Source organism: Agelaius phoeniceus, chromosome 7, assembly GCF_051311805.1.
Source record: "Agelaius phoeniceus isolate bAgePho1 chromosome 7, bAgePho1.hap1, whole genome shotgun sequence".
Taxonomy (NCBI): Eukaryota; Metazoa; Chordata; class Aves; order Passeriformes; family Icteridae; genus Agelaius; species Agelaius phoeniceus.
In genome coordinates this window covers 36,596,192-36,621,263 of record NC_135271.1, presented here as the reverse complement: position 1 = coordinate 36,621,263, position 25,072 = coordinate 36,596,192, and the positions used below count along the sequence as shown (strand labels likewise).

Genomic DNA, 25,072 nt, shown 5'->3' with positions numbered 1-25,072 from the left:
CCTGCCCGCCTCAGCCGCGCCCGCCCCCGCCGAGTGACGCGCGGCCCCGCCCGCCCGGGGCTCGGCGCCGGGGACGGCGGAGCGGTGCCGGCGGCGGCGGTGGTGGTGGCGGTGGTGCCAGGGTCCTGCGGCGCGGCACGGCACGGCGCGGCACGGCGCGGCACCGCGGGCGGCAGGTAAGGCAAGGGGAGCGGCTGTCCGCTGTCGGTATCGCCCGGCTCTCGCCCCGCGGGGCAGACACCGCTCAGCGCCCGGGAGGGGTCGGTGGCGCCGCGGGGTCGCCGCTGCAGCCCCGCAGTGAGCGCCTACCTGCCCGCAGCCGCGGGCTCGTCCGCTTGCAAGGGACGGTGGACTTGGTTTTCTATTCCGCTTCGGGTCACCTTCCCCTGGATGCGGGCAGGCACCCTGAGGAGCAGCGGGAGCGGAGCCGCACCGGGAGCAGCCGGGGGGAAGCCGGAGGATGTCACGGACAGGAGAAGGTGCTGGTGTGCGCCTGCCACGGACCCACGGGCGGGCAGTCCTCTCTCCGGGCTTGGACTTTGTAGGGAAGAGGCCGAGAAGGCCGAAGTGACAGCGTTTAGCATCCCCCCAGTAGAGTCATTTTGGGCTCAATTGCCTTTGTGGTGCTGCTGTCCGTTCCCCCTCTCCCGGCCCCCTTAAAATGGCCCTAACCAAGCTCAGTGTTAACTGCTCAGAGGACAGGCAGCATTATTTTCTTTTCTGTCCCACAGTGAAGTGACAGAGCATCTTTGTCCGTTGCAGGTGATTTTAACCGGCGCTGATGTGCCCAGCAGCATGTGTGTGCATGTTCAGTGTCTTTCCAGGCATCTCCTCTGTCCTTTGCAATAGAAGAGATGTTTGAAAGTATGTCTCAATTTTGTCTTGTTATTTTTGCCTTAAGAGAGTTGGCTAATGTGAGAAGAGAGTGAGGTTTTGGGTTTTTTTTTTAAGATGTATAAGTAAAGTGGGAGAATCATTGAGTCTGTTTTGGGATTCTCATTTGTGAAACAAATTTATTTACTTTTCCAAAAGCATGTTTTAAGGTTTAGTACTTTAAATCGGGGACAATTTTAGGATAATGTGTTTATCCTGTAGTTCAGTGTGTTCCAATGGAAGCTGTATACCCTCCTTTTAAGTGTAGGGGAGGGGAGGCATGGAGAAGTTAACCGGGTGTCCAGATTCATTCACCTGAAATGAAGTGGTGACAAGACAGGGGTGCATTTCTGCAAGGTGACTTAGGCCAATAAGGCAACTGTTAGACAAAATTGCCCTTTTGGGGTGGGTCAGTGTTTGCAGAACACATCAGTGTTGAAAGCATTCCACTTTCTGGGGGCAAAACGTGAAGTACTGTGAGTGACACTGCAAAAAAATTTTTTCCCCCCTTTAATTATCTTTCACAATCTGAGACTTCACAGATTCCCATTAACTGTCTCTGGCTGCCCTACATATCTTAGGCAGGCCGTATCAGAGCAATCATTAATTAATCCCAGGGAGAAGCACTCATCTGTGCTAGTGAATTAGATCTTCATATTCCAGCCTGCCTGCCATCCCAACTGAGCTGCATGGCTCTAAGGAAAATCCAATGGGCCTTTCTACTCATGTGACCTCCTTGACTTCAGTGTTCTTCCTAGAGAGCACTAATCAAAAGAATTTTTCTTCCCTATCAGGATATATTGCTTGGTCTGGAATTTCCCCATAGCCACAGAAATGCCATAAATAAGGGACTGCACCCATGAGTAAGGGTTCTGTGAGTGATGGGTGGGAGGAGAAAGGGGAAAGGCATCAAGACTGTAGAGGAAGGAGGAGGGAAAAGGAGACATCCATTCCTTGGCATTCAGTGGAGGGTAGCCCCTTCTGGTACAAAATGTATTCACAAAAAATAGAGCTGGGATAACCAATGCTCACAAACATTTTCAGCAAACTGGTGGCTTCTGTTCACTATTGTGTGTGTTGCCTTTGAACCAAGGATTCAAACTGTACCTTTGGGTGAATGGATTTGACCCCAGTCATTGAAATTCAAAATTATTTAAGCTGAAAGCAAGAAAATCTTATTAACTAAAATCAATTTTAATCTCCTCATATTCTTGTACTTTCTAAATCATAAAGGAATGTTACTTTTCTTTTATTGATAGAGAGCATTAAAACATGTCCATCTGTCACTCCACACAGACAGTAGTAAATTCAGTAAGCATAAGGGTTTTGCATATTGATGTTACTCTGTAAACTTAATGTTAAGATTCTGAATCTTTATGTGTTAGAAAATAGGGTCTGATTAGATAGCTTTTTTTCCAGTATATGTCAGCTTGAATTTGGAAGAAAATAAATCTGCATTTAAAGACTTGGAGTCTTAATTTTTTTGAAGTTAACCATCTGACTTTTTTTGCCTTGGTATAACTATTGCTTAAAACATCAACCATTCAAAAGTCAAAATGACAAAACAAAAAGAATTCAGTAGTTTTTTCCAGTTGTCAGCTTATTTGGAGTTGTAGGATTAGCATATGTCATTCTTGAACATCTACTTTCTTATTTACATATTGAAGAGAAAAAACTAGATTTCCTGGTTTTTTTAGATTTCCTAGCTCCCAGATTGTGTCTTGGCTTTGAATGAAGTAGTTCAATTTATTGAGATGAATAGCTAACTCTGTGTTTTTAGAAAAGGCTACTTTTGTCCAAAGCTGTCGTTGTGCTTTGCCAGCCTATGGCTCAGCTATTCAGCTGATGACACCTGCCAGTCCAGTCTGCTGCCATGCTTTAAAAATCCTGGCACTGATATGTACTGCCTTGAGAATTCCTTATGGCATCCTATCCTTCAGGGTGTCTGTGCCCTCCTATAGCTCAGAATCCACATTGGCAAGGGGAAAGGTCTCAAGAGTAGGTAAGTACCAACCTGATGTGAGAGAAGAAGTGGCTCCAAACAGGAGAGAAACCTCCACAGGATCCAAACCCTGTGAGAGGTATGCCTGGGGTCAGCAGTCTCACAAGGAGGTGAGGGCAGAGGAGATTTAATGGAAAGCATCTTAGTGCCAGAAATAAAATTTTAAGTTAGAGACAGCTTCTCATAGATGATTTCTGCTAGTTAGCCTTCAGAAAAATGCAGGCTTGCACTCCAGTAGCCTCTACTTTCCCAGACCCCACTCTTATTGGTGCTCTAGTCTCATATTTTTCTTCTCCTAGGACAGCAAAAACCACACCAAGTGTAACAACAATAATTTCTTCTCTCCCATTACAAGAAATGCTTGGATTGAGCCAAAACCAAATGAAAGCTGATGTGAGTTTGTGTCCTTACCTCTCTAGACCTTTCCATGGGATTGTGCAATTCCTCTTTGGAAATCCCTGCTACTTTCTCCTACTGTCTGTACATTCTCTCCTGAGGCTGCTTTTCCTTTTGTCATATCTCAAGAGCAAGTGAGAGCCTTTCTGTTTTGTGGCTTCTGGTTTCCATATCAGAACAGCCTCCTCCATCAGCTCCACCTGATGTTCAGGCTTTCCGGTCAGTTCATCTTTTTAGGGACTTCCTCTCTGGAAAGGCACTTTTCTCTCAGCTATGTCTTGGGGGATTTCAGTCTAATTACATGATGATTAGGATTTTAAAATCTTTTATCATTATCCCTAGCAATTTCATTCCAATGATTAAAAAAAAAAAAAAGGAGACAGACAAGATGGACATCCCACTCAAAACAGAATTCACAGTGGTGCGAGATATAGAATATCAGCATCAAACAGTTTGAAACAGGTTTGTAAAAAGATTTTCTAAACAATTACACATTCTGCTAATACCATACTAATGATACTGAAGCATTCACTTGTCTGCAATTCAAAGTGCTGCATTTTTAATATCCTGGCATCACAGGTCTCTCTCTGCACTTGTATCCAATCACAACTCCCCTGAGCCAAGTAATTCCTGCTGCTGGAGATACTGTCTAAATATCCTAGATTGTATTTACCGTGCAATGCATTAAACAATCCTGAATCACTCCCAGGGGAACATTCTAGTTCACTCTCTGTGCAGTTGTGCTCTCCAGCAACTTCTGGGCTTCAGTCAGGTGTTACTCAGAGAAAGCTCTGATTTGAAGCCCCCAAATATCTTGCCTAAAGAAGAACCACAGGATGTATGTCTGCACCTTGTTGCTGGTATTTTCAGATAATGCTTTCCAGACTGGATTTACAATTGACTGTATTTTCCATTAGGCTGTATGGCTGCCACTGCTTCCTCTCTAATTGCAGGTATTTCAATGTGTGGTTTCTCCTCATTTTGTCAGAGCAAAGCACCACAGTCAGGTCTGTAGCAGAAGTCCTGTGTTAGCACAGGTGCTTCACACCCACCACCGGTGTTTCATGGCTTTGGAGCAACTCCCAATGTTTCTTACTTCCCCATGTGTGTGCATATGCTGTGTAGAAGGTGTTTTCTCTGCACTCTGGTTTGTGTATGCAGCAAGTTCTAGTGCATCTTCCAAACCCAGTGAAGGACAAGTTGGGTCTTATACCAATAAAAATAGATGCTACACTTGATCGCAGCCTGAAGGCACTGCTGTGGAGGCAGGATGTGTGACTAAAGTTGGTGAGATTGACTTTGTTCAGATGTTTCTGTGGTACAGTGTGATCCAGCAGTGACCTGGGAGATGGGGTAGGGATTGCAATGAGCCCCTGCTGTTTCAAGGTGCAGGATGGCCTGTTTTGGCAAGTCCAGAAGTGAGGGGTAGAGCAGGGCAGCAGAGAAAGCATGCCTCTACAGCTGAAATCTAATTTTTCTTGAAAATTTTGAGATTTTGGTTGAGTTTATTCAAGACTCATATCTAAATGCTTGGTTTGCTTTGAAGATTTCAAACCTTCCATTTCTAAATAAGCCTCTTTTTAAAACCTTGGTTCTCTTTAAAGGCTAATGTGTCCATGCCATTCCTTGATGTTTTTAGCATAGTGAAATAAACATAAAGAAACAGATATCATCCATGTGGAGGCAGTGGGAAGCTTTATGGTTTTTTTCACAATTTCTCTTTCTTCTAGCAGTCTGATGAAATAAGTGAAGACGAGGGCAAGATAGCATTTCAGCCTTTTGCTCCAAAAAAGGTAGACTAGTACATTTGGGGGATTTTTAAAAAGTTGGTATGCAAGAAAATTGATTGGGCATTCCGTTTAATATAAAATAAAAAGGATCAGCTATTCCTGTATGCTGTCTTCCAGTCTTCAGTAATAAATGACATGCACAGTAGTTATTGTTCTGTGACATTTGGAAAAGTTATGGAACAGCAAAGGAAAATAAAAAGAAATTATTCATAAAACAGATACTCTCAAAATGTCTTTGACTTTTAAAAATATCCTTGGAAAATGTCATTCAGAAAGAATAGTGATACTATGGAATGTATCTCTCCACTACTTTTTTTTTTGGTGTTTTGTCTGTAGCTGTAGAATGCTGTCAGCGAGCGTTTGGTGTCTCATGGAAGAATGGAAGGGAGATCAAAGGTCCTGAGGCACCCAGCATGGCCCCAGGAGCCAGGAAGCCCTTAATCCACACCCAAGCAAGTCCAGTCTTGCTGCAGCTCCAGCGATGGTCAACAGCTGAGCGAGCCACAGCAGGTTTGGCTCATGGTGTGGTGCAGGGCTGGCCCTAATGGCACCTGCCAACAGGCAGGAGCTATGTGCCTGTGGTAAACTGGAGGGACAGGGCAAACTTGGGTCTGTCAGTGCTTGCCCACAGAAATCATGTTGCTTGCCTATGCCTCCCTTTGCTTTTAGCTTGAGCTTTCAGCACTCTCTGCTCCTGAGGGGAAGGCATGGAGCATGGGTGGCTCCACTAGCAAACACTGTAAAGTTTTTGGTAACTTGAGTCATCTTACTGTGTTATCCCCAATGCTCAGGTGCTCAGTGCCATCCTCTGCTTGTGGCAGTCCAGCTTAAAGTCTGCTCCTGCTTGGAAGCATGCCCAGAGCATGGTAATTTCTCTTGTTTCTCTTTCCAAGAAATGAAAGTGCTTGGAAGCCTGTGGATTAAGCAGGGAGGGTGTGAACTTTGAATTTTGGTGTTTGCTTTCTTTTACCTTGCTGGGGTGGCAGAGGCAGATGTTTTCCTTTGTTTCCCGCTGTTGTTATACAGACACTTAATGCAGTTTGAAATCAGCTGCTGCCAGGAGGGGTAGTTTTTCCCTCCTTCCTTAGAAATTCCTTCCTGTAGAAGGAGCTGCTTGGTGAAAAATCTGTATGGCTAAAAATAACATTTTATTCTTTTCAGGGAGATAAATCCCCCTGTCAAGCTCACCACAAGCTGCACAGACCCTGGTACTGATAGAGAGGAGCTGTTCTTGCCTCACTGTCTAATATGTCATTCATCACAGCCTTGAGTATTTGCTAGTTTCAAGTAACTGTGCAATCTAGTTTGATCTATTTCACCATGAAATAAAGAGGAAACAGACATCCTCTGTTTTAGCAGGTGAGGATGCATATGTGAAAGATAATGTGAAGTCATTTAGGTATTTAAAACAGATCCAAAGCTGTGGAGGGAGCCCTACCATTTGGCCCTTTTCCTACATAAAGTGTGAATTGAAATTGCTTTCTTATATATGTCTTGTCACGTGTTTTTCTAGGGCCTGGGAGCTGCATGTTCTGTGTAGACCAATGCATCTTGTCATAACACGATTTGTTGGTGGCAGACAGATCTGTCCTGAACAGCTGGATGCATCTGATACCTCCTATTATTCACAGTTTGCCCCTGCAGTTACAGCAGATAACCCCTTTAAAAATACTAGGGATTGGAAAAGATCCCTTGGGTAACCTGCATGCTCAGAACCACACACATGCACATGGCAGGTGTTGAGTGGAGATGGGATAGGGGATGCAGAGGTTATGGAGTAAAAGCAGCAAGCAAAGGAAGATCTGTGGCTAGGAAGCTCTCTCAGGGTGTGTCTCTGAGGTAGATTTCCCTTCATCTCTTCCCCATCCTGCATAAATCACAGTGCTTCTAAAGCACAGGTTGTTTTTTTGTTTCTGCAGACAACCCCTGCATGATGTGAGTGAAGACGCCGTGCCAGTTCTTCTTATGTGTTGTACATTTTATGTGACTATAAAAATAAAAATTTATGCTCCTTGCTGCTTACCGTCTACATTTTTTCCTCTCATGTCTGCTCTGAGCAGTCATAAAAAGGTTACTTGTGCTGTAGCTGGGATTTAAGATCAAAGATTTTATTAGCTTGCAGGAAGGCTCTTCCTCCCTGTCTGCATTCAAACCAGATAATTTCTATTCTGTTAGCAGCAGGATCAAACCCTGAAAACCAATGGAAGAAGCTTCCTTTGACCTAAATGGTGCAAGGCCAAGCTTTTAGGCTCCTGTTTTGTGTGTCAAAGACTATTACTGTCACAGGAAGCATAAGCAGCCGTAGCTTTCCTGCATAGTAACAGAAGACTGTGCTTCTAAAAATTACTCTACAAAGTGCTTTTGCAGAGCAGCCTCCCCAGGGTTCTCCATCTGTTTTCATATGGAGATTAATAACAAATTGTTTGGCTAATAAACTGCTCCTTGCTATCTCTGAAATATGACCATTTCTTTTCCTTCCCTCCCATGGACAGTTATTAGATTCCTGTCTTCCCCTGTGCACCCACGTCAGGGGCATCACTAGTATGAGATGCACAGCAATTGTTAATGTTTCAGCTCCATAGCAAGGCTTTTAAAGGGTGAAGGTTTTGGTGTGTGGCTGAAGGAGCTGGTGCTGTGGACAGCTGTGTAGTGCTGAGGGCTGGCCTTATTCTTAGAAGTGGTAAAGAAAAGGAAGAGAGGAAAATGAAGCTCTTTGTACACTACTGTGATTTCTGCAAGAGCCCATTTCTTGTTTGCAGCTACAGAGAAAATATTTCCAGGAAAAATGGGACTGAGGCCTGAACCTGTTCAACTCAGCAGCACTGCTGTGGGATGTAGGGCTGATGGTGGTATTTTGAAGTGCTGTGTTCAGAAGTTCTGGACCAGCTGGCAGGGGATATTCTAGCTGCTTCATTGGGAAACCGATGAGAGAAAAATAAACATGTACTGTGAGAACAGGCTCAAGATCAGGAGGGATCTTGGTGATCTTCAATCTGACTGCTCCCTAATGCAAACCAGAGGACTTTCCCTCTTCTAGTCAAGTACAGGTGACCAAAATTCTGCCAAGACACCCAGTCCAGATTTGGAAGTTTCCCGACAGTTTATCACCCAGTGACATACCAAGGGACACCTACCCACTTTGTTAAAACACCTACCTAACATCTGTCTTTTTTCATCTTTCAGCTTTTTATCTTGCTGTATCCTCCTCTGCTGGGTCATAAGGATCTCCTACATACTTTTGGTTTTGATGTAGGCAGACTGACATGAGATTTTACCTTCTTGTGCCTTAAACAGAAAAATCTGAGCTCCCTCACTTCCTTATCCCAAGGGCTTTGCCTCAGCCACAGCAACAGTGCTTCTTAGGGGCTTGTCCCCCATTGCCCATTCCCTCTCCTTTTATCAGCAGGAGGAGAAACTGAGCTGCCACTCTCAGATTACCCTGCTGTGGAGGTGTTTCCAGTCCTGGTGGTAACTCACAGAGGCAGTGGCTGCTATAGTGGGGTGGGAACATCAGACACAGCAAGATAACTTGGGGATCATAGGCATCTTCTGGTCATTAATCAGCGTTTTGCCTGTGTGGTGAGCACAAGAAGAGGACACAGATTGCCAGTGCCTGTCTATGAGAGATTCAGAAGGGATATCACCTTGCTCCCTTCACAGTCAAGGCTGACATAATCCTTTGGGCTTTGGCATCACACTGAGAACTGACATTAGCTTATCATCCACTGTGAGTTTAAGCAAGGCCACAGCTGGATCAACTTTAGGGGAAAAAAAAGAAGCCCAACTAAAAATATTTGCCTGTAGCTTTGTGTTATTTTTAAATGTTACTTGTAAGTCATCTCCTTCTCAAGCCAGTAGTGACTGAACATGGAACTACAGCCAGGAACTTTGGGAATCTAATCAACTTCTGTGTCTCCAGATTTTTAGTAGATTATTCCAAAAGTGATGCTTTGGGTTTCTCTGTTTCCAGGCCTGCTTTCCTCACTTTTGGAAGCAGAATCTCGCTGTTGTCTCAGGGGGTCATTAGGCTCAATCACGTAATTTCAAGGTTTTATAGATGCAAAACATGAAGTTTTACAGCTGATTTTCAGAGAAAAATGTTAGAGTCTATTGTACTTCCTGAATGAATTTACTACAAAGAGTGAGTTTATTCCAGTGCATAAATTAATTCCATTTACCCCTAAAGGCATTAAAACAAAAACAAAACAAAACAAAAACCAACCAAACAAAAAAGCCAACAAACAAAAGCTTACATGAATTTCTGTTTTCCAGTGTGTCTGCTAATTTAGACATGCATATTCTATGGCAGGTGTGATGGCAACAGACTTTCCAGCCATGCAGCAGAGCTAAAAGTATTGTCTGCCCAGTAATTTAGAAGTAGTGTGGCTTCTGGAGTATACTGAATCTTGAGGGGGTTTTAAGTCCATTTTATGTGTCTTCTGATCACCAGGGAAGATTTATTTTCTCTAATGCACAAAAATAATCTGAGTTGTTGAATTCTTCAAGGCTCCATAGAGCCAAATGGGCACAGTCTTAGGTGTTAAAGTGATACAATTTCAAGTTTTGTGTGGGTGTGGTGTGTTTAAGTGTGAGTGTACCAGGCATAAATAGTGGTTCTAAAGTTCTGCACAAAATTTCAAAACAGACCAGCAAAATCTTAGATCTGTGGGAAGACCAGGACCATACTGCCAAATTTAAAAATGCTTAACTTTTTTTCTGTCATCCATTCAAGTAAAACTATTTCCCCAGCATTATGTAGGCTGTAAACTATGATACTTGTGTTTCTTAGTTTCATGTTAAAGGAAAGACTCAGTTACTAGGAAGAAGCTTAATTATTGGTCAGTTGCATTCTTTTAAATACATATGTTCACGTAAATGTTCAAAAGAGCTCTTCAGAGTTGTTAAAATGTTATTCATTGTATTCAGATTTGTACCTAAATGCTTCATGAATACTCACTTTCCTTAAATGTTATGAAGTCTGAGAACCATTAATCCTTTTTCCATATTCATGGAGCAGGATTTGCCTGCCTTGATGCATGTTTAATTATGTGGTTTTTACTTAGGCAGCTTTCCCATGGATGACAGTTTCACTTGATATCACTGCTAACTTTGCTTGAATGAGGAGCAAAAATTGAGTTGTGCTAAAAAGATTTGTGAACACTTGTGTTGTTTTCTCTGCACAATCAGAAGAATTTGTTGTGGTTCCCAATTCCCTCTCCAGCAAAGTCATCTTAAAAATAATTTTGCTTTAAATCCACTGTATATTCTGTATTTTAAAAGTATGGCAACACTACATATTGCTAAATTGTTAAAGTTTGAAACATCACTCATTTTGACATAATTTGATTAATTTTTGTAATATCCTTGCAGAGGGGAGTAAATCATTAGAAGCTCAAAATGAGAAAGGCTGGCACCAATATAGCTGTTGTAATGCTGGACAAGCACTGTGTTCCTGTTGCAGTTATCTCTAGGCCAGTCCCTTAAATTGGTCAACTTCTTTTTCATCTATGGTTTCAATCCTTTATTCTGATGCCTGTGGGCCAAAACTATTGTCTTCTGTTTGTTTCCAGCATTGCAGAGGAATGTTAAATTCATCCAATAGGCTGGCTATGTTTAATCCCTTCTTATAAATGTTAATACTCTTTCCAGTAGCTTTGGTTTGTTCTAGTGAAAACTGGACCCTAAGAATCAAGATAAATTAGACACCACAAAACATGTAGAGAGAATGTAAAATGTAAGAGAACTGATTTTCAGGACAGTAATAGAGATCTTCAGATGACATTTAAACCAGTTGGAAGTAACTGTTTTGAGGAAAATTCTGCCAATCTTTTCTACTTGGTAAGACAAAGACACTTTTTCAGCCTTCTCTCTCATTTTAGGCTGGGAATGGAGTGCATAGTTTGGATACCAGCAGTGGGACATCTTACCAGAACAAAGCATCCATGGGACCATTGTTAATCAATGACTTGCAAGTGCAGGATTGGTGCTGTTGATTGGAAACAGGTGCTACAAGATGCCGGGTGAGGTGACTGAGAGCAGCAGCGGGATGGAGGAGACTGTGCAGAAAGACAGCAAGTCTGGAGGCCAGAGCCCTCGCTGTGGCACAATGAGAAGGGCTGTGGCAACCACTGTCACCTTTGATGGGGAAGCCACTATGGACCGCAGGAAAAAGAAGAAGAAAGAGTCCCGGCCCGAGTCAATAATCGTGTATCGGTCTGAGCATGACAATAAGGTGGAAGAAGAACAGGCGGATGAGGAAGGAGGGGAGAAGAGCTCTGAGGAAGGCTCCAAGTTCCTGGGTCAGTCTATGACAGATGGTATGTAGTCCTGAGAACACTCACTTCACATAAGCTTTTTTGATGCCATCATGCTCTAAGGTCAAATGGAAGTGACTGTGGGCCCAACCCTCTCCAAGATTGCAGGCAAGGAGAGCCTGAGTTCACACATGAAAATGCTCTGAAACAGAAAGCATTACAGGCTGATTTGGGATGTCTCCTGCAGTTCTTTGCAAACTTTGGTTATTGCTACAGTCTTAGTTTTAAATGGATGTGCTGGTTGGGGTTGGTGTGCTGGTTGCAGTGCTATGCATGCATTAAGCCAATGATGTCATTCTAAGCCGTGATCAAGCCACTGTCCATGCCTGAACAACTGCCTGTTAAGTGAAAGGATGGAAGCAGATGGAGTTAGTGGCTCTACCTTTGATAGGGAATTTAACTCATTATATAGGATTTACTGTTGCCTTCTGTTTGCATGCACTCAGCACGGCTTCCTCTTGAAGGGTGATTATTTGGCAAGGTCATCACGGGGCATCTTCAAGTCACTTTCACTTCTGCTGTCTGTCCTGGGTGCCCTTGCAGGGAAGAGGTCCTGTGGCTAAATATTCCTGTGAGTCAGCAGTGCAGGTTGAGAGGGGCTCAAATGCTCCTGGTCCACCAGATACACCAGGTGTCCCATGATCCCAGACCCTATCATTACTTGCCTGCTGCCTTCCTACTTTTTTGAGCACGTCAAGCTGCTCAGCCTCTTTTTAAGACTTTCTGAAGACCTTCTTCCAAGCTAGTCAGAATTAAGACCAGGAGGAAATACACTATAGCCCCAAAGAGGAGTTTATAGCCAGTACTACTGCATGGCCCATCCTATACCAATGTCACTTGAAAGCTAAAGCAGTCCCTTTGTAACTTTAACACATATACCAGCACTGTCCCGTTTGGTGCCTCTACTGATCTCTTAAAATGCAAATATAATTTTATGACAGTTTGTTAAGTTTTTCTAAACTTTAAAAATTAATTTGGATTGAGATACAATGCAAATGTAAAGTGAAGCATTACCTATTCAGGTACAATTCCATGTGTAGATGTGCTTATTCCAAAACAAGAGTCTCAGTGATATTTATCTAATTAATCCCAAGTGTCCATGCTGTTCAGGAATAAATCCATGAAGTAAACAGAGAAAATAGGTATACCATTTTCAATTGAGTTACTCTGTCTCATTCTCTCTCATTCTCCTATACTCTTGCAGCACTTTCCCTTCACATATTTTCCCTAGTGGAGATACTGGAGTTTTCTCCCTTGTGATTTCTATCATTTGGAATTCCTGTCTTTTTCCTCATTAGCTCTTCTTCCATTTTCTTCTGTGGTAATTTTCTTCATACTGCATTGCTTCTTGTCTTCCATCTTTTTAAATCTGATTTTAAATATAACTCCATATGCACTATCTAATTGTCTTTGGGGTCTTTGAAGATTTACACAAAATACTTTGTACAGAAAATAAATCTGATGTAGATGAGTTTATCTGTGTTGTAGGTGTCTGGAACATGCCTTTAGACAGCCGCTATGTCACCTTGACTGGAACAATCACCAGGGGAAAGAAGAAGGGTCAGATGGTGGACATCCATGTCACCCTAACAGATAAAGAGCTGCAGGAACTGGCTAAGTCAAAGGAACCTCCTAAAGAAGATGTTCCTGAGAAGAAGAAGAAATGTGATGTTGGGTTAGACAGAGGACCTCACATTGTCCTCTGGACCATCATCTGCCTCCCCATCATTTTTGTAGTGTCCTTCGTGGTTTCATTCTACTATGGAACCATTACATGGTACAACATCTTCTTGGTGTACAACGAAGAGAGGACCTTCTGGCACAAAATCACCTTTTGTCCCTTTTTGATTATCTCCTACCCAATTATAATTATGGTTGTTTCTTTCTCCCTAGGCCTGTATTCAGCTGTAGCCCAGGTAGCATGGTCCTTTGGGTACTGGTGGCACGCTGTCAGGGATATGGAGAAAGGATTCTGTGGCTGGCTCTGCAGCAAGCTGGGTTTAGAAGATTGTTCTCCATACAGCATTGTCGAGCTGCTTGATTCTGACAATATCTCAGGTAGTCTCTCTGGCAAGAGCTCTGCACAGGGGGTTGAGACCTCAGCAGTCTGAGCCTTTGTCCTGGGTGACTATTTTGGTCATACACCAGTGTTCTCACCTAGAAAATAACACACTGATTTTTTTAAAAACAATATACGTATATATTTAAACACAAACTTAATGAATAAAATATTGGGCTGAGAGTCCTCTTTAAATGTCACAGAATGCAAGAATGCTAGCTTCACATGCTCTGGGTGGGGAGGTGCATGGCTTTCCAAGGATTTGTCATGTGTTGTAGCTAATTACAGCTTCTGGGAGTTGTAAGAAAATCCAGGTCTGCAGCAGGGCTCTGGCTGTTTGTGGAGTAGCAGAGACGTATTATGAAAAGTCCACTTCTGTCAAGATAGATTTTACTTTTCAGCAGTAGGACATAGTAGTGACCTATGACACAGTGAAAAGAAGTCTCTGCTTGGGGGATGAACTTCAAGAGATAGGAACCCATTCAGACGTGAAGGCTAAATTGCAAAATGTGTGATGTTCCTGCAGTTTTCTTAGAAAGGGTCCTTTCCCAGTCCTTCCAACAAGAGCAGCTAACTTAGGCAGGCTGACTGCTTAGACACTGTCAGAGTCCAGTGTCACAGACCACTGGAATAGTGGGAGAGGACAGCATAGCTGCCAACGAAGGCAGGTGAGTTCTACACTGACCTGAAACAGCCCCATCCCACGATGGAAGAGCAGAGCTTGCTTTGTAATGTGGTGTGTGGGGACCTGATGTGGCTGTCACCAAGAACCCTCAAGTGGCTGCAGGTGCTCAGATAGGTGCTTGGAACACATCTGCAGTGGGTCTCTTGGTATGTGCACTGCTAGGGAGGAACAATCTACAGGACTCATATACAGTGTGCAGTGCAAACAGTTGTTTTATAGGGAGGAAACACCTGCTCTAAGGAGGTGCCTGCTTCTAAGGAGGGGGCAATCCATTTACATCTCACTGCAATGCAGGTGTGGACTTGCAGCACCTGGATTTAGAGGTGGAGTTGAAGGCACTTAGGATGCAAAGGGCTCTGAAACAAGTTATTCTGGTTTTCAAGTTGCTCTTATGGAAGAGCTGTTGGACCTCCCCTTTCAAAATGGGGGAGTCCAGAAGTTCATGTCTATCTGTGCCTCTGGAAATCTGTGTCGCCTTCCCCACCTCATCCCTCTTCCTGTTTAATTATGTGGAAGAGCAATGGATCGTACGTCCTCCTCCCCTCATGTCTCATTTTGTAATGGGTTTCCCTCCTTTTTGGATTTTTCATGGCATCATAGTAGGCTCCCTGACCAGGCTGAGGTGGCCACCATAGGCTGGAGGAATTTTAATTGTCTCTTAAAAAAATGGCAGAAAAACTCTTTATTCTCGATCACCTATGGGAGTTTTGGCCTAAGAAGCAGATGAGCAAAATAAAAGAGAAGTGTAGCAGATTCTAAAGGGGACTGAGTAACATATCTGAAACATAGTTAATTTTCTCAGTGCTCCACTGCTGGTGCTGCTGCAAAGTCTGTGAGGCCCAAGCCAGGGAAGCCCACCATTTGCTTGCGTGTAGGTAGGTAAGTGTGACGTGCAGTCTGTCAGCTGCACAGTCACTCCTGTCTCTGTAGTGTCTCACTTCCCCAGTCTCCCTATCGGGGGGAGGGAACTGAAGCTCTACTTTTAGGATGGTAAAAAGAAACCATTCAGTAGCTGGATTTCATAGAAACTAATGCTTTGTGTTGCATTTTAAGGTTGAGCTCAAGACTACACTGACTGTCCTGGTTAGAGTATCTGGGAACTGGTGATGTATAAACAAGTCCATCTGATCCTCTAGTCCTGACACCGAGAAATAAGTAGTTCCTGCTGCATCCTTGGTCCCTGGGAAGTCAAAGGAGCCTCTTAGCATTGGCTGAAGGCTCAACAGTAAATAATGCACAAGCCAAATATCAAGAGCAGTCTTGGCCCCACACTTAACTGGGAAAGCAGTGGTGCTCCCTGGGCACAGTAGAGCCAGGCTGTGTGTGTTGCTTCCTACTATCATTTTTTACTGGTGAAATATTTCAAAGCAATTACCAACTTCCAGAAAAATAATAAAATAGACCCCAATCTGTGAGACAACATCAGGTAGTTTAGTGGGATTCAAAGAGGCTGACATATGCCTGGGACTGGTTCAAGCAGTGGAATGCCTTTCACAGGCCTGTTCCAATCAGGCAGGCTGATATGCCTCTGAATTAATGGAGATGCTGAGGATAAGCCAAGCCAGTGCTGGCAGTCTGTACTGACCCAGTGCAGCCACTCTCCACATGGAAATTGCAGGCTCCCACATGGCTGGAGGATGGGAATAAGTGATGCTTAACAAGCATTAAGGAAAAAGAAGGTTCACTGGCAAGTGTTCTCACGCTTTGCCTAAAGGGACACTGCTGGCATGAAAGGGGTGGATTGTGTATCTTGGCCCCAACATGCAGCAGACAAGTTTGGGGAAAGGATGGCTGGCAAGTGTGCATTGCTACAGAGGGAGAAACCCCAATTCAGCTGTCACTGCCAAACAGCAGCTGTTCAAGGCTGGGGTCAGTAGCACAAAGAGCCTTCAGCTTACAGAGGGCTCGAATGATAAATACCAGCTCATTACAGAATACATCCATGTGAAATGTCTGCTGAGCTGCAGGATTTGCTTTCAGGATTGCTAACAGCCCTCTGGAGTGGAGACAAAACCAAATCTGTGCCTCTTACTGCTACATAGACACAAAGGAGCATCAGAGGAGTCATAGTACCCTCCCTCTGCAGTGCAGCTGTGCTTCTGGGTTTGGAGGTCACATTTTGGGGTATATGCTGGGACAATCCATCATGTGTTTTCTACTTCTTTACACTTAACTAAGCTTTCATTGGCTCCTGCTAAATTCAAGGCATTCTGTCATTGATTTTGGTGGGGGCTATTTAAGCTTGGGGTTAGTTCTGGTGCTTGGGGTTAGTTTTGGTGCTATTTGTAAAAGTTTAATTCAGACTTTTCTCTAAGCAGCTGGATAGCTTTCTCTCTTGCCCATTGTCCTCTGTAGCAGTTTGCCTGTTGCAAAATATACAATAATTATCAATTGTTGTAATAGAAAAAAGCACAAGTTTTTGTCTTGTCCTACCCTGCTTTCAGAATCAAGTAATTTCTGCTTATGTGCCACTGTCAGACTGCAGGGAATTCCAGTTATTTGGATTGTTGAGTGTATTTCTGGCTGCTCTAGTCTGGATGTTTTTTAATTAAAGATACTGTTTGCTGATTGTTATTTTTAATTGCATTCCCTTTTCCCATCCTTGCTGGCCTGGGTGGAGAATAAAGATGTATGTGGCTTTACAGGAGTGTTGCTCTCATGCTTCTGTTTTACTTTGTGTTAAAATCAGTGCTGTGGGATGGACACAGTCATTCTATGCTGATTATTGATGAGAATTCCTTGTGTTTGAAAATCCACTTTAAAGTGTGTCTGAAATGGGTCAAAGTTCTACCCCTTGTTAAACAGTGCCTATCCAGAATTGTCATATATCTCTGGGGCCTGGGTTCTTTATTTTTACTTCATAGCTCACAAATGAAAACTTCTGATTTAATTTTACTCATTGGGTGTTTATTTAGCCACTAGGATCTATAGTGGGGAACACATTTCCATACCAAAACAGGAAGTACTTTTAACTCTTCCAACATGGTTTGTGTGTCTGTGACTTGGAGCTGCTATTTAAAGCTGTGCTGGGAAGATTTCTTACAACCCTTGGGTACTTCAGGCATAACTCTGATAAGTCAAAGGAGAATCCACCAGCACAGTTCTTCAAGGTGCCTAAACATTAAAGGACACCTTTGGATCTCTCACACATAGTCTTATTACAGCCCTACCCTCCTGCTGGCGCAGGGAAAACACTTATTTAAAATCTTCTTTCTTCTAAGAAGGAGAGATGGATCTTCAGAAAACCCAAACAAAATTCCTAGCTGAGGGCTACCACAGCTTCAGTAAAACAGCTCTTTGAGCCAAAAAGCTACCTGTAGGAAATTCCCTCAAACTGGAAGTGCAACAGCTGGAAATAGCAGGAAGGTGCTTTTGGTTTGATGCCTGCTGCAAACACGGCCAAGGGAACAGAATTCCTTATGTGGCAGATGTATGCCGGGGACTCCCTACCACTTCACCCAGTGAAAAACACAACAAAGGACACTCAGCTTCCTGTGAGATGGAGATAGTGGGCCCAGAGAATTAGCTCATTAGCCTTTGCAGTTCTCACTTCTGAGGTGCAAGGTAATAATTTGATAAGATAATGGTTATCAGTGAGAGACTCCTATTGAAGATCTTTTCATCAGGCAAAGCACACCTGTTTGACTGCACCCGTGTATCTCACCGGGGGAGAGGAGGTGCTAATTCTGCCTGCTGACTTACCCACCCCATTCAGTTTCTCTGAGGACTGAAACAATAACAGCATGAATGTGCTTTTATCCACTGTAAGTCCCTCAAATTCACCCTGCTAGTCCCTCCAGCCTGTGCTTTGAATCCTAAGGCCAGGATCCCACAATTCTTCATTGAGATTATCAGCAGAGGTTGCACAATGGATCCTAATAACCACTCCCCACAGGTACCTTTCAGAAGCTGCAACCACTAGCTAAAAAAAGCCACTCCAATGTGCTCTTGAACATTGAAGCATGCAATTACATTAGCATTACAGAGAGAAAATAAAGATGCACAAGCACACTTCTGCACTGTGATGGACACAATTTGGCTCAACATTTATGCAACCCCTTTTTGTCCCAGGCAGTGAATTATCTATGGGATCAGTGCCCTCCCTGCTTCTTTCCAAGCATTTGGCAATGTGAGGCAGTTGTGTTAATGTGTTTTCATCCCTAGATTAGTGCATGCACATTTATTCCCTGAATGGAAAAGGGAACTCAAAAAAAAAAAAGGAAAAAAAAAAAGGGAAAAAAAAAGGAAAAAAAAAAAAAGAGAGCTTGAATCAAATTCAGGAAGGGCTAATCCACGTATCCTTCCACATAACAGGTGAAGTGTGATTACATACAAGCAGTCCAGAGAAATGAGGCTTGAGGGTCTGTCATGTATCCCCCCTGGTCACCCAGTTCCATTAATTCCCAGTTCTCCTAATCTCATGTCATTACACGGTAGCTGAAGTCTGTCAGAATGCATTAAAATACAGAGAATGCCTGAGTCAGCCCAACAATGCATTTTCCCCTGTGTTAAAAAAATGCCCTTGCTTTTAGTGTGCTAAAGCATAAAACCTTATTCCCAGAGTACAGCAGCTAAAATCCATTGTGGTTTGTATCCACTGAAATTAGATATTTCATGGATAAATTTGACCTGGAGCCCCTTAAGATGCAAATCTTAGATGTGATCTCCTTGTCTTAGGGTTCCTTGTCCTAGCCATTTCTGCCAGGTGCACACTTAGCTTTACAAGATAAAAACGGATAACTACTGATTTCGATAGTATATTCTGCCTGCAAATAGGATAAACTCCCCACCTCCCAGACAACATGTTCCCCCAGAGCATGGTTTATTACAAGTTCCTCGAGCAGTAATGTACATTAAGACAAGTATATTTGAAAGTGCTTTAGACTATCTTCATATATATGCCAAATTCTTTCTGCTCCTACAGTGATAAGGTAAGAGAATCAATTATTTCTACTACAAAATACCAGCAAACCAGCTCATTAGGATATAACCCAAATATAGATTAATTTATTCTAGCCTGATTATCTGAATAACCTGCAGTTGTGATCCGAACACCCAAATATCATAAATAAAGGGACTGGCTTTTATAGTGTCAGTGCTGGGCATGAATCCAACAGCTCCTGGGGTAGTCAGCCTAAGGAGAGCATGCATTTTATTCAGTCTTTCTTTCTAAAATACATTCTTGTCCTGAAGTATCGAAGTGTCAGTTTCTAATGATGTACTTAAATGTATTTGTAGTGAGATGCCCTTATAATTACAGGCAATTACGAGAATATCCTTCCATGATAATGGAGATTTTCCTTAACACTTTATCCACGGAAAAATGGCATGCAGAATTAATAAACACAAGCAAGTTTAACCTTCATTAATTTATTCAAATGAGCAGGTGACCTAAGAAAGGAGCAGAAATAATTCATAGTATCTGCATGTAGTAAAGAAAAAAGTGAAATATTTACTATAATGAGCAGTATCATCCCAAGGCACGCACAGTGTCATTGACAATGTGTCTCAGTTCTCCCTAAATATGTGTTGGTGGAGCTGCCTTCAGTGACTCACAGTGATTATAGCACTGGCTTGTCTCTAATGCGATTAAACACCACTGGAGCAATGGACTCTAATATCGAAACAGGCTCCAAGGCAAAAGTTTCATGACATGGTGGTGACTTCAGCCAGCCCCATGATTACAGCAGGATTGCTCTGAGGCTCCAGTTCCACCCTAAAACCAAGTCTGTTTTGTTGGCTAAATTAGCCATTTATTTCAATAGAACGTTATAAAAAATTAAAGGTCTGTCTTGAATGTCTAGTACAAAAAAAAACTGCAGAACTCATTGTTATCTTGATGACTTCCTTCCAAGGAATTTCTGTGAAACAATAAAATAACTGACAGGGAAAACTTGAAATTATTCTTCCCCTGCCTCTACACTGTCACATATCTGCTAGTGTAATGGGTTAGCATCAATTTACACAAATAGAAACCAAACCTAATCCCTTCTTTCCTCTCAAATATAAGCTCCCTCCTTCACATTGCTGCTTCGTCCCCCAAAGCTGTACAAACAGGAAACTCACAAGAATTAAAACATGACGTCCCCTCCTCAATGCTGCAATGCTCCATTTCGAAAGTGCAATTAAAGCAAATATTTTGCAAAAGATTCGAAATTTCATCCTTTCAGTCTGATTCAATCTGCTTCCAGGTGCAGGCAAACAGATAGAAATTTAAAATGGGATCCTCTCAGCTCAGAAAGAGCCTTGTTTGGCAGCTGAAGATTCCTCATCCCTTCCCACAGTTGAATGGATAAGGAACAAAATCCTGTGCTGCAAAGATTAAATTAGATTATTAGCCAGCCCGTGTGTGTGTGTGCATGCAAACACGCACGATGCTGGTGAGGGCAGGATGAAACCAAAGGGGAGGATACTAAAGGCTTATCCTTGTGCATCTGCTAAGCAAATCCTTCACGCAGTGAGTTATCCCAGCTCGCTTGTCCTGAACAATCTGCTGCATGAAAGCGCCTTGCAGAGCCCCTGCAAACACAGCTGCAGTGCTCATGGCTGCCAACAAAGGCACTGCACAGGCAGCGGTGTGCTACGGGCTGCCAAACAAAGGGCACCGGGAGAGCAAGATGGATGAGATTCTGCTTCTGCCACAATGTTTTATTAAGAGGTACTTACCACCTCTTAATAAAACATTGGCTTTAACATTTTTCCAAACACTATTTGATGCACTTTTGCTGGGCTGTTGCTTTCCCCAAAGCACATATACCTGACATGATCTCTTCTGGTCTTCTCCAGGAACCCAGGTGCTCTGGAGCTCAGTTGAGCCCAACTATTTCTATTTGTTTGAAAGAAAATCAGACCCTACATAGGCAGATAGTCCTATAAAATGTAATAAACAAATAATTTGTTGTAACAGATTTAACAACTAATCCAGAAAAGTCTGCCAGAGTTGTTCCCACTGCAGACACATATCTGGGGCTTTTCAGTTACCTAGCAGTGGGAAATATTTCGCCTCTCGTGATACCAGGCTGAGTGGCTCTTGCATCACTGCCTGCAGAAATCCTTTAGCTAATCCACGGATTTAGAACTCGTGAAGCAATCCTAAACTTTAAATGCATTAAGAAATTTTTAAATCGACCTCCCCCAAAGGTAAAATGTAAGAGCATGTGGTTTATTGCTGCTGTTATTGCCTAATTTCTGCCAGATTCATGTGCAGAAACTCCTCTCCAGTTCGGCAGTGCTTGCTGGGTGACGCTCCCTACTCCGGCAGGCGGCAGAGCTGCCTCTGCCTGGTGTCTGGGATCACGTTGCCCTCCAGTGGCTGAACTGAAAAACGGGGATAAAAGGCCACTGCAGTACTTCTTTCTGCTTTAGAAATGCATCCAGAGAGGTCCACACGCCATGAAATTGCAATGGAAATACGAAGAATTTATGTCATGCTAATTTTTAATATATGAACATAAAACGAATCCTGCCCTTCCTTCCTGTTCCTCGTAGGTCTGCAATCTGGAACAATCTCCATCCTCAGGACTTCATGCTCCTCTTTCTCTGGCTTGCCAGGCTTATACAGTGGGCCATGGAAGAATGTTTCATGAGAAGCAAATACAGCATTTTGGCTTGTCCTTATATTTGGGAGTGTAGTCAAATCCCATTTTCACAGGTTGTGCAAAGCAATCTCTCAATAATACATACCACTGTAACGTATACATTCTTCTCAAAAATACTTTTGGGTTTGTTTTTTCTAAATAAACATAAATAACATGTGACATAAATGCTGATAAACTAATATGTGGCGACAAAGGCATAATATTTTAAAATATATGAAAGTCTAAAAAAGCTCAGTCCCCCTCTGACCTGCCCCTTGCAGATGATTTTTTTTTGAACATTTAACATAATGAGGCATTTTCTGTTTTGAAAGTGAAGCTCCATTCACAACTGCCTGTGAGTGCTCAACATTTATGCAGATCTGACATCTCAAACTGAGCACTAAGAAAATGTGATTCACACAACCAGTGGTTACTGGTAAGAGACTTGGTTCAAGTGATACCTATATCAGATTACAGGCAATCTGCTGAACAGAACCAGAGTTTAATTCTTAAAGTGCCATTTAGTTACCATAACCATAAGAATTTTCTCTTTCGCTCTCTGTCTCCCAATTTTTGGAACAAATGAGGCAAGAGTCTCATGACTCCTTGAGTGCACAGCCCTAACTTTATCCCAATATATATTGAAATAGATTATGACATTGTCAAAAAGTACCCGGTCCTGTAGTTGAATCTGTATCACAGCATAGAGAAATACTTGGTTAAGGTTGGAAAAGAAACTTTAATGTCAGAAATTCCTATTATTTTGGAGCTGGACTTTTGCAACTTTAATATTCTCTTTACTTCTTACAGAAAAACAAATAAATAAAGAAAATGAAATTACATTAAACAGTCTCCTCCTGACAGTTACATGAGATTCAGCTGGGATGAAACCTTTGGACCCACAGCATATGTTTCTGCCTTTTGAGCTAATTAAATAATTGACAGCTGTGGAAGACTGTCCATTTACAAAGGTCATCTGCAATCAGGCAGCAACACAATTAACATCAGCAGCAAAAAGTGATTAGAGATAAAACAGGAAATGTCAGAGCTTTGCAGTGGAGATGTTTTCAAATCAGCTGAGCCAGGTGAATTCCATCCAAGGCAAATATAAAACTGGCCAAAGCAAGCTTTAATGATTTCCCTTGAAAGTCATGTGTGAGATTATAAATATAGTATCTACTTTGAAAAGGGATGAGAGAGGGCAAAGGTGTCAGGGAGTTAGAGGCTCTCTGGGTTCTAGAGAGTGGAAAGGAGTGTAGCAAATAATTAAGCCTTTAGTAGGTACTCAGAACATAATAAGTAAAAGGAAAACCAGGGGGATTTAAGGACAAATGTTGTTAAATCATCCTCCCACTTTCCTTATTTTTATTTAGTGAGGCTTGGATGCTGTTTAAAATTCTCCTGAGCAGGCTGGGAAGTGTTGTGCATTTTGGTGCCTGAAAAAACAGCTGCAAAAGCAGGTAGAGTGCTATATCTTAAGCTGTGCCTAGTGGTTATTCCTAGGACTGGCCATCTTGTGTTGTGCAGTGTCCTTTTTATGACCTGGCTGAAGACAAAACAGTTCTTATAAAATCTGGAAGTGTCATCAGAATGAGGGGGATAGCAAGCACCATGGCTAAGAAGATAAGAGCTAAAAAAAAATTATTTTTGAAATTTCATTAATGGATTGGAAGAGGAAAGAAACCAGGATTCAACTTGTGAGACATATGTGCCATTTAGTTCATTGGGAATAAAAAACCAGCAGGTGGAAGACTACTGGATGGGCAGCAATTCTGCAGGACAGAACATGCAGGCTACAGAAGAGTGTGATTCTCAAGTGTGACTCCATGACAGTGTGGAAAAGGTAAAAAACCACATGGGGGGAAAATGGGCTGTAAGCACTGTAGGCCTGTGGTTTCATGCTTTCCCTCTCTGTGGTACTTGATAAGGCCTCTCCTGGTGTACAACAGCCAGTGGAAGGGGTGTTTTTTCTGCCTGAGAAATGTGTAATTACTGCATAAGCTGGAGAAGGGAAAGACGAAGCTGTAAATTCAGCAGCTGGGGCAGGGGGCAATGACAAGGAAAAGCAACAGTGACACCCCAGTAGGAGAAGAACTGCAAACATGGAGCCTCTGTCTCTCAGCTCCATGCTGAGAAATTTGAAGAGCCATTTCCCCTCTGCAGTTCTATGGGATTAGGAGTTCTGGGTGTGCTGCTTTGAAGTAGTTTATCAGCTGTGATTCATTTGCCACTATTCAGGAGCCCCTGAACTGGAATGTGCCAGGCAGGACACACCCTGAGTCAATATACTCTCTTTACTCATTACCTCTCCTTGCTATGTTTTTCTTTTGTGTTTTCATGCAAGGTTGGATGGTGGGGTATAATCTTTCCTATTTTACTATTTTTTCCTACTGCAGTAATGTCTTTGTTTTCTTAGAGGCTCATTTCTTTGCATTGCATGAACTTAACTGAAAATGGACAAAGCAGATAGACCAAGAGATGAAAACTGAAAAATCCCTCAAAGGATTCTTTAGAAGTTATTTTCCAGTTTATTAAAGGCACAGTTTTTAATGTGCCAGATGTTGTTGAGTCGCAGACAGAGAACAAGCCCTATGGACTTGGAGCTGAACCTCAAAGCCAAAGACCAGTTTTGCTTTAGAGAGTGCCTCTTTTCCCTGCATGTGTATTCCACAGAAGCAACTCAGCAAACACTGAGTTAGGATGGCATCTTGGGAAGGGCCATCAGAAATCCCTAAACAGACATAATAAATACCAGTGTTAGTCTGCACCACAGTTTTGGCATGTGCTTTCAAGCAGGTGTTTGGAAAGACCTCTTGGGAGAAGACAACTACACACCTCACAAAGCCCAATGTAGGAGGCTGCTAACACATGTGCTTCCAAGCTCTGCCTCATTTTGGGTGCCAATTTCCCATCTACTTTGTCTTCCAGCCTGCTGCCAAGCTTGTACTGATGGAAATACAGAGCTGATTGGTGTCACAGTGTGTTTGCCCTGCTTTGTTTATATGTGAAAAATTCAGTTCATAATTCCTCAGTTTGCAGTTAGCACCCACTTTTATGTATCATCCCAGGCAAAGAATAGGTAATGATTGCAAAGTTAATTCTATTTTTCTGTAGAAAAATCTGCTTCATGTATCCATTTCAATAAAGCTATTGGGCTAGATCCCAGATGGCTATGGTATTCATCTTTCCACCAGGCATTTATCCAAAGTCTTACCCTGTGGGTAAAGAGGGAGAAAGGCCAAGTAATCTTGCTACTTTTACATTTAAGCCATTTACATTTGCGCAGAGATGCCATAAGCAGCTGGGTCTCAGCTGTAACTCTCTGGGTAATACATTCCTTCTTGTAAAAAACCAGGGAAGCCATTTTCCTTGCTGC

At 42.7% G+C, this 25,072-nt stretch overlaps 1 protein-coding gene across 2 annotated transcripts; it reads left to right on the top strand.

Moving 5' to 3' along the window:
- Window positions 1–69: 69 nt before the first annotated feature.
- On the top strand, window positions 70–16,761 carry TMEM169 (transmembrane protein 169). Of its 2 annotated transcripts, none has more exons than XM_077181594.1 (3): window positions 70–176; window positions 10,941–11,360; window positions 12,864–16,761. In XM_077181594.1, the coding sequence occupies exons 2-3, from the start codon at window positions 11,075–11,077 to the stop codon at window positions 13,484–13,486; spliced, it is 909 nt and encodes a 302-aa protein (XP_077037709.1). In that variant the 5' UTR covers window positions 70–176; window positions 10,941–11,074; the 3' UTR covers window positions 13,487–16,761. The 2 variants fall into 2 exon arrangements, with proteins under 2 accessions (XP_077037709.1, XP_054492417.1); XM_054636442.2 differs by having other exon boundaries at window positions 71–176; window positions 10,941–11,378.
- The last annotated feature ends 8,311 nt before the right edge of the window (window positions 16,762–25,072 follow it).

Excerpts from the sequence above, each read along its gene's own strand:
- TMEM169 (XM_054636442.2), top strand. The coding sequence starts at position 11,075 with ATGCCGGGTGAGGTGACTGAGAGCAGCAGCGGGATGGAGGAGACTGTG. Across the intron at positions 11,379-12,863 it reads GGGTCAGTCTATGACAGATG|GTGTCTGGAACATGCCTTTA; the intron begins GTATGTAGTCCT and ends TCTGTGTTGTAG.